The following is a 10,734-nucleotide window of genomic DNA, read 5'->3' on the forward strand; positions in this document are numbered from 1 at the left end:
CTACTCTCTCTACTATCTCTCTCTCTCTCTCTCTCTCTCTCTCTCTCTCTCTCTATATCTCTCTGGCCGGCTCCTCCTCACCGTCGCAGATCTACCTTCTCCGTTTCGTCGACCGTTCATCAGCTCCCGTCAGATCCACCGCGATCTGACTCCCTCCGCCTCCGCCGCCGCCGCCGAGACTTAAAGATATGGAGAATCTCATCTCGCTCGTCAACAAAATCCAAAGAGCTTGCACTGCTCTCGGCGACCACGGCGAGGCCAGCGCATTACCGACTCTCTGGGACGCCCTTCCCTCCATCGCCGTCGTCGGTGGCCAGGTCAGCTTCCGATTCATGCTCCTCAGCCTGATTGATTGATTGATTGATCCAGCTATATGAGCTCTGCTTTGCTCAGCTGTGTAACCTAGTTGTTAGTAGATGCTGTGTGAATGCTTTGCTTGATTTAACTCTGCTGCGTAATTTGCTTATCGACGAAGATAGATAGTTTTGCTTAATCAAATTCTGGACTAGTTTTAGTTATTGAGCTGTGTAGCTGAAGTAAATTGCTTTTATGCGTTTCGGTGGAAGTGAATTTTGCTCATGTTAGCTGAAGCATGTGTGATAATATGAAAAGAATATGAAAAATTTTGGGAATGAGGAATGAATTTATTTTGATATTAATGGATATATTGTTTCCTTATGTTTTGGTTTTGCCGTGCAGAGTTCAGGCAAGTCTTCCGTGTTGGAGAGCATTGTCGGGAAGGACTTCTTACCCCGTGGTTCTGGTAAGATTCTCTTACTTATCTGTGAGGGTTCGGTTTGGTCGATAGGGCGGTCGTATTTGTTCCACTCTTTGGCTATGCTTGCCATTCTTTTATGTGGATGTTTTGATTTATGCTAAATGACACATGGGCAAATGATTGCAGGTATTGTTACTAGGCGTCCTCTTGTGTTGCAGCTTCATAAGATTGATGAAGGCAGCAGAGAATATGCAGAGTTTCTCCATCTCCCGAGGAAAAGGTTCACTGATTTTGGTAAATTCTTACTCTTTTTCTGATTTTGCCCATCTGGATTTAATTTGCTATGCTATTTAAATTTAATTGGTATCCTTATTAGTTGAGGTTTCCTTATTACACTTTCAAAGTGTGTCTTGAGGAATAATGCTATGTTTCAATGCTTGTTTATCTTATCTGTTTACTTGTTTATTTTCTTCACATAACTAACATGTCATTATTGATCATGTATGTAACAGCTGCTGTACGAAAGGAAATTTCAGATGAGACGGATCGTGAAACTGGCCGCAGCAAAATGATCTCCAGTGTTCCAATTCATCTTAGCATATATTCTCCTAATGGTAAGATAATGGATATTTGATTTGTGCTTGTATTTATTTTTTATCCTGCACTCTTGGAATGGGAATGAGAAAGAAAATGTGGAGGTATTCTTAGACTGTTAGTATAGTAGTTTGACTTGGATTTTGACAATCTTATTTCTAATGTCCTTTACAATTTTAGGAAAGTCTACTCAAGTGTTGCAAGTATCACATTTCTTAGATAAACAGATAAGATGGAAGGCTGTTCTAGGATTTCCAAAACTAGTATAACCAGAACTAAAGTGTGCCACTTTTTGAATGAGTGACCTAGTCAAAGATTGCGAGAGCAGTAGCATTTTGTGATTACCACATTTCCTCTCTACTTACATAACAAATTTATGTTTGATTCCACAGTTGTCAACTTGACACTTGTTGATCTTCCTGGGCTTACAAAAGTTGCTGTTGGTAAGTATCATGGCTCTTATTTTTGTACATGTATTTCTTTGTCATTATATCTGCCTGTGGAAAAGTGTTCAAGAGCTATGGATGGTAAAAAGAATAGTAGATCATAAATGTATCTCCAGTATTGGCACATTCCTAAGGATCCTTGTACATATTGATTTTCGAATTCTATTAATCGTATATGTAATATGACTCTTAACAATATGCCATGGTAAATCTAGAGGGTCAGCCAGACAGTATTGTGCAGGACATTGAAAATATGGTTCGCTCCTACATTGAGAAGGTAAAGTCCTTTGGAACTTTTATCTGCTTTCTTCTTCATCATCTTCTTCTTTTTATTTTATATACTATTTTTCCCCCTGAAGTGTTACTATGTTTAATCATCTTATTCTTCAATGTTTTATGCAGCCCAACAGTATAATTTTAGCAATTTCACCTGCCAATCAAGATCTTGCTACATCTGATGCAATTAAAATCTCTCGTGAAGTGGATCCAACAGGTGAGTCTAGAGATCCACATCCAATTTTCGTATGTGTTGCTTTCCAGAAAAGATTCATATGGTACTTCTAAATCTAAGTGTCATCAAGTCAATCTAATGAAATGGGAATGTCATAGCTGATTTGAACCTGTGGATTGCATGAGAACACAGTTCTAGATGTTTTAGTGTTCAGTCTAATGTTATTCTTTCACAGGGGAGAGGACACTCGGAGTCTTGACAAAAATTGATCTTATGGATAAGGGTACTGATGCAGCTGAAGTAAGTTGGCCTAGTATTTTGGTTTTATTGTTTGATACTAGATGGTTTGGTAATCCTCCATTAAGCTATACATGTTCAACTGGAAAGAACTAAAGCTTACTGTTCGTGTGAAAACTTTATTTGACCTTTATATTGTAAGAAAGTGGTGCAAGAAGGTTTTATAAGCCATTTCGATGCATTGTGTATATTAGAAAACTTGTTAAGGAATCCAGATTGAAGATGCTGCTTAAATCTTGCACTATACATTTTGAGTATCTTTTCCTTTTTGTTTAGATATTGGAAGGAAAGTCTTATCGCCTGAAATTCCCTTGGGTTGGGGTTGTGAATCGCTCTCAAGCAGATATCAACAAGAATGTGGACATGATTGCTGCTCGGCGTAGAGAACGTGAGTATTTTTCAACTACCCCCGAATACAAGCACCTTGCTCACAGAATGGGCTCTGAGCATCTAGCAAAAATGCTTTCTAAGGTAGACACCTACAAATTTTCTGTTAGATTGATTTAATTTCTTTAGCAGGAAGCAACGATAGTAGATCGTTATTACTTTACCTTTTGTTTTTTTTTTCTACTCACTTACTAATCAATATAATGTTGATTTGTCAGCATTTGGAGACTGTAATTAAGACAAAAATCCCAGGCATCCAGTCCCTTATTAACAAGACAATTAGTGAACTCGAAACTGAGCTGAGTCGTCTTGGAAAGCCCATTGCTACTGATGCAGGAGTAAGCTTGTCCTGTTTTTCTAGTGAAGTGTGTGTATAACTGTGTGTGTGTATTACTCTTATGTCAAAGTCATTAATTGTGTTGTTATTCATGAATTGTTATTCTCTCATCTAGTGTAGAGGGGAAGGAGTCTTCACATTTAGATCACATTTTTTATTTACAAGATCTGCTACTAATCGATTGCTTTCAATTGCAGGGGAAACTGTATGCAATCATGGAGATTTGTCGTATGTTTGATGGAACATATAAAGAACATCTTGATGGAGTGTAAGTATCACACATTAGTCATTTTCCTATATATGGGGCAGCGCCTTTGTGCAGCTTGGTGTTAATTTTCCTCTGGCAATCTATTGATAAAGTTATCATATTTAATATGTTCTTTTGCTACAGGCGTCCTGGAGGTGATAAGATTTACAATGTTTTTGATAACCAACTTCCTGCGGCTCTGAAAAGATTGCAATTTGATAAGCAACTTTCAATGGAAAATATAAGAAAGCTCATCACCGAAGCTGATGGGTATCAACCTCATCTAATAGCTCCGGAACAAGGATACCGTCGTCTCATTGAATCCTCGGTGATTAGTATAAGAGGTCCTGCTGAGGCTGCAGTTGATGCGGTGAGAAACTAGCTTACTTTTCCTTCAGTCGAAATTGCAAATTTTACTTGTAATTACACTGCTTGTTGCCTTGTACTAAGATGATTTATTTTCAAATTTGCTGGATGCCAGGTTCATGGCCTTTTGAAGGATCTTGTTCACAAGGCTGTAAATGAGACTCCGGTACGTTCCCTTCCAAGTTCAAATATTTTTTTTAATTTCTTCCTTTTAGTGGTGTCGTCTTGGCAGTTGTAGATACTCTGGTATTCAATATTTGTCTTATTGCATTTTGTTATCCCCAGTCTTGGGTTCATTATTTCTCAAGGTCTTCAACAAATGTTTTTTTTTTCTCTATTATCTTTTTGGCCCTAAAAGCCACAACTGAATGTTGCTTAGGTTCTGACTTTTCAAGTTGTTGGATTGTTGTGCTGGTTGACTTGCAGGAGCTAAGGCAGTATCCTGGTCTTAGAGTAGAGGTGACAAATGCAGCTTGCGAGTCACTTGAGAGAATGAGAGAAGAAAGCAAGAAAGCAACGCTACAGTTAGTTGATATGGAGTGTAGTTACCTGACAGTTGATTTCTTTCGGAAACTTCCTCAAGATGTTGACAAGGGTGGCAATCCATCACATTCACTGTTTGACAGATACAATGATTCTTATCTCAGGCGAATTGGTGAGGGTCCTAAACTAAAAGTTAGCCTTTCTTAAAGGCGATTGGGGTCAAACTTTTTAATCTTTTTTTTTATGAGGGATTAATTTGATGATAAAAATACTTAATCATTCACTTTACGTTTTTCTGCTAAAAAACAGGATCAAACGTTCTGGCATATGTCAATATGGTTTGTGCAAGTTTACGTAACTCCATTCCCAAGTCTGTTGTTTATTGCCAAGTCAGAGAGGCAAAACGAAGCTTATTGGACCGTTTCTTCACTGATATGGGTAAACTAGATGTGAGTATAGATATTTCTCTGCCAGTGTGCTTGTGATGAAAATTGATTGTTGACAGTGGACTGACTCTAAATTTCTTCGAGCAGGCAAAGCAGTTGTCCTCTTTACTGAATGAGGATCCGGCAGTTATGGAGAGGCGTTCTGCCCTTGCGAAGAGGTTGGAGCTATATAGGAGCGCCCAAGCGGAGATGGATACAGTTGCTTGGTCTAAGTAGAAGTGCAGCAGGGATGCACTGTTTCTTTTCGATGTGGATTTTGTCTTGAAGGCCACATGATTCATTCATTTAAAGACTTGGTTCTAACGGGAAAAGTGGAGTCGGCGGCATCTTTTTGTATTCTATGTACCAACAAATTCCCGGGGAGCTTATGTCATCTTTCACATTCATGTCGTTTAAACATTCACATTTTCACTTTGTAACAGCCACAATATATAGTATATATGATTTGCTTGATGGATGTGCCTTATTTTGATCGATTTTTTGCCTTTCTCCCTTGTGATCTAGCCCCCAAAGGCATGTGTGGTTGGTCAAATTTTACCGAGCGGTGAATCTTTGGTTTTTTTTTTTTTTTTTTTTTTTTTTCCCTTGTTTTAAACGCTGAACCCATTACCCGTTTAGGTCACGTCACGTGTTACCGTCTAGACGCAGCTCGTTTCCGCCTGACCCGCAGAATTCTCGTTTAGTTTTAGTTTTTTTTTTATTTTTTTTATCGTTTTTAAAGGGTGGACCTCTTAACTCGTCTAGCCCACGCCACGTGTCACCGTCTAGACGCAGCTCGTCTCCGCCTAACCCGTAGGATTGTCGTTTGCAAACTCAGAGAAACTTGTACGACGTAGACATCCTAACGCCCACGCCTCACCAACGACCAACCAACCGCTCCGGTGAGTCCCTACATTTTCAAGTCCAGAAATTTCAATTACTTCATCTGCATGTTGGTTTCGGATTTCAGCTTTCATTAAATTCTGGCTTTCCTTTCCTTCCCCATTTCACTGATTTGAAAATGGTGGGTTCGTTTAACACATTTAAATTCAGAATGCGAGAGTCTCATGGGATCTGTCTGGGTTTTGTGGCTACCCAAAATGGCTTCTGATCAGATCTAAGTGCATTCTGAGAAAAGACTTGGCCTTTGATTCATATTACATAGGATTGAGGTTCTTAGTGAAGCAAACTCTTCAAGATCTTTGCTTTGGTTCTTTTTGTCAAGTAAATAGAGGAAATAAGGTTAACCCATGTATTGTTTTACCTTGTGCCTTCTCAGCACTTACCCTGGGGTCTGTGATTTTCAATTAGTATTTGTGTTTATGATATTTTTTATTGTGTACTGAACGCTTCTCGTGGACCTGTGGAATGCAGATCAGCTTTGGAGGATAGTATAAGGAGGCAGAGAGAGTAGCGTTGGTTGTAAATGGCTTCCGAGAGGGAATGTTTTGAACTTTCAGGACCATTGCACCTAACTTGCATTGACTGGTGAGACATTTTACATTTGTATAGGTCTTTTTTGGTTCTTAATATATTCTTTTTAGGATTCTGAAGTTGGTGAAAAGCTACTGAGTTGTGACCAATTTTTGCTAATCAGTAAACTAATAACTGAATATGTATTTTAAGCTAATAACTATACCACATGAAGATGGATTCTGTTAAGAGTATAGAACTGTTCTATTCGCTTGTTTGGGAAGTTGAATTATATGTTTGATATCAATCATAGTCTCAAAATTTTAGAACAAGGATTATACTTTTCTGGCAAAATATTGTTGACGTGCCTAAATGGCTGCTTATATAAGCCACTTGAAAACTTGCTGTTTATTGCAATTTATCAAATTAGAAATAACAGATTGCACATGTGAATTATTCATTGTAGAAGTAGTTCATATATGGGCTTCTGTTTCATTAGATTTGACAGATTACAGCCTTTCTTATATGTCGCTTCACAGGAAGGCAGCTGTGTAGTTTTTGGGCCTTTAGGGTGTTTTTTCTGCAGCCATATGTTGCATTTGGGGTAGTTTTCTGGTTTTTGTTCAGTTTCTCGATGTTGTGGACCTCCTGTCCACCCTTATTGTATCATCCATATTGATCATTAAATATGTAGAAAGAAATACAAGTAGTTCATATACTTGCCTGTGCAGTACAAACTTGTTGCTTGTCTCATCATTGATTTCGTTTCAATTATTTTCAATTGTGTCCTTAGGGAACTGAAAATTTGTGCCATCCTATGCAGGGAGAACACTAATCATCAAAGGTCTGTTGCTGCTAGTTTGGTTCAGGGTGTCTACATTGTTGAGCGTGACCGCCAAGAGAAGCGTGAAGGTTCTGAGGCCCTTGCTCCTCCTTGGTGGGAGTTCTTTCATTTTAAGTTGCTCCGTAAACTAGTGGATGATGTTGGTTTATCCATCTTTGGTGCCATTTATGAATTCAAGCCTCCTCCGTCTTTGCGCCACCACTCACTAGAGGGGAGACCTTGTTATGTCATTGCCTTCCGTGGCACTGTGACCAAGTCCGACTCTGTCTCACGAGATCTGGAGTTGGATGTTGAGGTCATCCGCAATGGACTTCACCGAACGTCTCGTTTTGAGATTGCTATACAAGCTGTCAGAAATATGGTTGCTGCTGTAGGGGATTCAAATGTTTGGTTAGCTGGTCATTCCTTAGGGTCATCCATGGCAATGCTTGCTGGGAAAACTATGGCCAGGAATGGCGCTAAACTCAAGTCTTTCCTCTTTAATCCACCGTTTGTTTCTGCCCCGATTGAGAGGATTACTAATAAGAATGTGAAGCATGGGATTCGATTTGCAGGCAGTGTAATTACTGCCGGGCTGTCTTTTGCTATGAAGGCTAAACAACAGCAACATCAGGGAAATCGATCAGTTGAAGACCCATTCATGACTCTGTCTTCATGGTTCCCTAGTCTGTTTGTCAATCCAGGAGATGACATATGCTCGGAATATATTGGCTATTTTGAGCATAGGAAGAGGATGGAGCAGATTGGAGCTGGGGCCATTGAGAGGTTAGCTACCCAGAATTCGCTCGGAGGTCTACTAATGCATGCAGTGGGAAAAGCCTCAGATTCCGAGCCAGCATTGCACCTCATTCCTTCTGCCAACCTGACTGTAAATCTAACCCCTGCACGGGATCTCAAAGAAGCTCATGGAATTCACCAATGGTGGGCAGACAGTATGCAGTTGAGGTCTGAGGTCCACAGATACAAATAGTCTCAAGTGAATTTTCTTGGATTATTAGTGTCATGTACTTATGCAGAGGCTATTTACTTCTTTTCCATTCTCATCAGTAGTTTCAATCAGTGAATCAGTATTCAGGCTCATCCACGAAGAACATCAAATCCTGAGATTGTGTGAATGATAGGAGTTGTAAAGTATTTTCCGAGTTGAAGCAGGAAGGAATATCTTTTGAAGCTACCAGTTTGTTTCTTGGAGTGTTTCATTAGTGTTGTGCTTGTTGGCATATTCATAGCTTGTAGCCTTGTTTCTAAATTTGATTGAAAGGATGCGAGAAAAAAAAAAAAAAAAAAAAAAACAACGACCAAAGGAAATTAAGGTAATATATATGTGGATGAACAGAGTCAACAAGGCGTGTTTGCTTCGTTTGGTGTATAAAGCGTGTCCCACCAAGTTTTAGCCAAATAAAAAAAGAAAAAAGAAAAAAGAAATTAACAAGTCAAGGTCTACCCTCTATAACAGACCGTAAGACGATGATGATGAGCAATATTTCTGCGGTTTGTTTTCAGGGAGTATTTGATAGTTCTGGAAAAGGTGTGTTTGAATACCAATGATTCCATTAGCTTCTAACTCCAACTTGTGTACTCTGTATTGACTGTTTTATTTATGCAGAGAAAAGGTTGCGAGGATATATCAAGAGCAAGGTTACAGAGAAACGTTGGTGTCTAATGGTTTCTGATAGGCATCTCTTTTATGTTTCAGGACCATCACATCTAACTTCTATTGACTGGTGAACCCTAAACTTCTTTAAAATTCTAGACTGCAATCCCTACAGTTTAAACTGTATGGGGAAAGCGCTTGTGATTATCTGTATGCACTTTTCTTTGGTTTACTGTTCGAGTGTTTTCAATTTCTGTTAATCACCCTTTTGTTAGAAGCACAGAATAGCTGAGCAATCATACTCTTATAATTGCAATGATCAAAATTAACATTGTGTTTGAATATTCTTTCTGCATTTGAGTCGGCCTAAACCCTGCTAAACCCTTGTTGCATAGCATACGAGTCGGCTTAAACCTTGTTATTTACACTGATACAAGCAGTTATAGGGACCCAGTATCTCATCCAAAGTGCTAGATGAGGTTGACGTATATATGGAATCCTATGTCTTGCTTATGTATCCTAGATCTTCTCGGTGCATTAGGCATGCTGGGGTTATGGTATCAAACTGTATGCAATAGTGCAGACATTAGGATGCACAACTATGCCATAGCTAGCATTATACTGTGCAGATCTTTGTGTTGTGGTACTTAAATGGAAAGTTTCTCTAAGTTGTACATTATTGCAAACTTGCTGCATCAAACTTAATTGAAGGTGTTATTCTCTGTACTTGCAATCTGATATGGGAAGGAAATGTGTATGGTACATATTATGCAGGAAGAACACTGATCATCAGAGGTCTGTTGCTGCCAGTTTGGTTCAGGGTGTCAAAGTTCTTGAGGTGGACCATCAAGAGAAGCGTAAAGGGCACGAGGCCTTGGCTCCTCCTTGGTGGGAGTTCTTCCATTTTGAGTTGGTTCGTCCACTTGTTGATGATGACAGTTGGTCCATCTTCGGTGCCATTTATGAACTTAAACCTCCTCACTCTTCTCTTGGCACAGAACATTCAGTATTGGAAGATGAAAACAGCCCTCATTTTGTTATTGCCTTCCGTGGCACCTTAACCATGTATGACCTGGTCTCACGAGATCTTAACTTGTCCCTCAAGTTAATCAAAAATAGACTTCACAAGACATCTCGCTTTGAGACTGCTATGCAGGCAATCCGAGCTACAGTTGGGGATGCTGGCGATTCATCAAGCGTTTGGTTAGCTGGCCATTCCATGGGTTCAGTATTGGCAATGCTTGCTGGAAAAACAATGGCCAAGGATGGAATTTTCCTCAAATCTTTTCTCTTCAACCAACCATTTGTTTTCGTTGCCCCAATGGAGAGGATCAAGCAGGAGAATGTCAAGCTAGGCATTCGCTTTGCTCGGAGTGTATTCACTGCAGGACTCGCTAAAGCTGTGAATCCAACCTGGCCAGAACAAGAAGATCCATTTTTTGGTCTGTATGAATGGGTTCCTAATGTATTTGTGAATCAAGGCGATGACTTCTGCTCTGGATATATTGGTTATTTTGAACATAGAAAGAAGATGGTGGAGATTGGAGCAGGAGGCATTGAGAGGTTAGCAACCCAGAATTCAATTGGGAGTTTATTAAGGTATGCAGTAGGAAAGGAGACAGAGCCACCAATGCACCTCATTCCTTGTGCAGATCTCACAGTCAATATGACACCTTCAAGGGATTTCAAAGAAGCCCATGGAATTCGACAATGGTGGAGAGAGAATCAGAACTTGAAGTCTGAGACTTACAGATACAGATAACACTTCCGGGTTTGTTCTATTGATTATAGTTTTTGAGTAGTGAACCAGCCTCAAGCATGTCCATTAGTCCAGACCAAATGCTAGGCATAGATGAACATGTTTTGATTCAAAAGCTCTGATGTACTTCATTGGCCCCTAGTAAAAAGTGAATGCTTGCTTCATGCTGTGTCATTGTAAGAAAACTCCAAACCCTTTACTTAACAACCAAATGCTAAATTAAATTACAGCAAAGTAAATATGGAATTCAGCAACAAAGAAATCCCAAATTTCTTTTGCAAAACTTCTATAAATAGTTAAATACTCACTCTTTTTCACTTCTCGTTACCATATCTAAATTTGTCGTGAATCCAGTTTCAAGTTTAGATAGTGC

At 39.4% G+C, this 10,734-nt stretch overlaps 3 protein-coding genes across 4 annotated transcripts; all 3 read left to right on the plus strand.

Moving 5' to 3' along the window:
• LOC101291431 (dynamin-related protein 5A-like) lies at positions 1-5,246 on the plus strand. The gene is made up of 16 exons (XM_004298860.1): positions 1-317; positions 700-763; positions 905-1,012; positions 1,231-1,332; positions 1,705-1,755; positions 1,974-2,035; positions 2,161-2,251; positions 2,445-2,509; positions 2,783-2,977; positions 3,112-3,231; positions 3,428-3,498; positions 3,622-3,847; positions 3,959-4,009; positions 4,270-4,498; positions 4,636-4,775; positions 4,860-5,246. The coding sequence occupies exons 1-16, from the start codon at positions 189-191 to the stop codon at positions 4,986-4,988; spliced, it is 1,833 nt and encodes a 610-aa protein (XP_004298908.1). The 5' UTR covers positions 1-188; the 3' UTR covers positions 4,989-5,246.
• Positions 5,247-5,663: 417 nt separating this feature from the next.
• Positions 5,664-8,278, plus strand: LOC101291723 (GDSL esterase/lipase At4g10955-like). Of its 2 annotated transcripts, none has more exons than XM_004298862.1 (3): positions 5,664-5,775; positions 6,126-6,239; positions 6,988-8,278. In XM_004298862.1, exons 2-3 carry the CDS (start codon positions 6,178-6,180, stop codon positions 7,976-7,978), a joined length of 1,053 nt encoding a protein of 350 aa, XP_004298910.1. In that variant the 5' UTR covers positions 5,664-5,775; positions 6,126-6,177; the 3' UTR covers positions 7,979-8,278. The 2 variants fall into 2 exon arrangements, with proteins under 2 accessions (XP_004298910.1, XP_004298909.1); XM_004298861.1 differs by lacking the exon at positions 5,664-5,775 and adding an exon at positions 5,821-5,993.
• A 197-nt stretch (positions 8,279-8,475) lies between these two features.
• LOC101292212 (GDSL esterase/lipase At4g10955-like) lies at positions 8,476-10,524 on the plus strand. Its single transcript, XM_004298863.1, has 3 exons — positions 8,476-8,536; positions 8,615-8,732; positions 9,377-10,524. Exons 1-3 carry the CDS (start codon positions 8,476-8,478, stop codon positions 10,362-10,364), a joined length of 1,167 nt encoding a protein of 388 aa, XP_004298911.1. The 3' UTR covers positions 10,365-10,524.
• The last annotated feature ends 210 nt before the right edge of the window (positions 10,525-10,734 follow it).

Source organism: Fragaria vesca, linkage group LG5, assembly GCF_000184155.1.
Source record: "Fragaria vesca subsp. vesca linkage group LG5, FraVesHawaii_1.0, whole genome shotgun sequence".
NCBI lineage: Eukaryota > Viridiplantae > Streptophyta > Magnoliopsida > Rosales > Rosaceae > Fragaria > Fragaria vesca.

Bases quoted from the DNA above. Each gene is read 5' to 3' on its own strand.
- LOC101291431 (XM_004298860.1), top strand. From the start codon at position 189: ATGGAGAATCTCATCTCGCTCGTCAACAAAATCCAAAGAGCTTGCACT. The intron at 3,232-3,427 runs GTAAGCTTGTCC...TTTCAATTGCAG, and splicing joins CCATTGCTACTGATGCAGGA to GGGAAACTGTATGCAATCAT. The intron at 4,499-4,635 runs GTGAGGGTCCTA...GCTAAAAAACAG, and splicing joins TTCTTATCTCAGGCGAATTG to GATCAAACGTTCTGGCATAT.
- LOC101292212 (XM_004298863.1), top strand. From the start codon at position 8,476: ATGATGATGAGCAATATTTCTGCGGTTTGTTTTCAGGGAGTATTTGAT. The intron at 8,537-8,614 runs GTGTGTTTGAAT...TTATTTATGCAG, and splicing joins ATTTGATAGTTCTGGAAAAG to AGAAAAGGTTGCGAGGATAT. The intron at 8,733-9,376 runs GTGAACCCTAAA...CATATTATGCAG, and splicing joins CATCTAACTTCTATTGACTG to GAAGAACACTGATCATCAGA.
- LOC101291723 (XM_004298862.1), top strand. From the start codon at position 6,178: ATGGCTTCCGAGAGGGAATGTTTTGAACTTTCAGGACCATTGCACCTA. The intron at 6,240-6,987 runs GTGAGACATTTT...CATCCTATGCAG, and splicing joins CACCTAACTTGCATTGACTG to GGAGAACACTAATCATCAAA.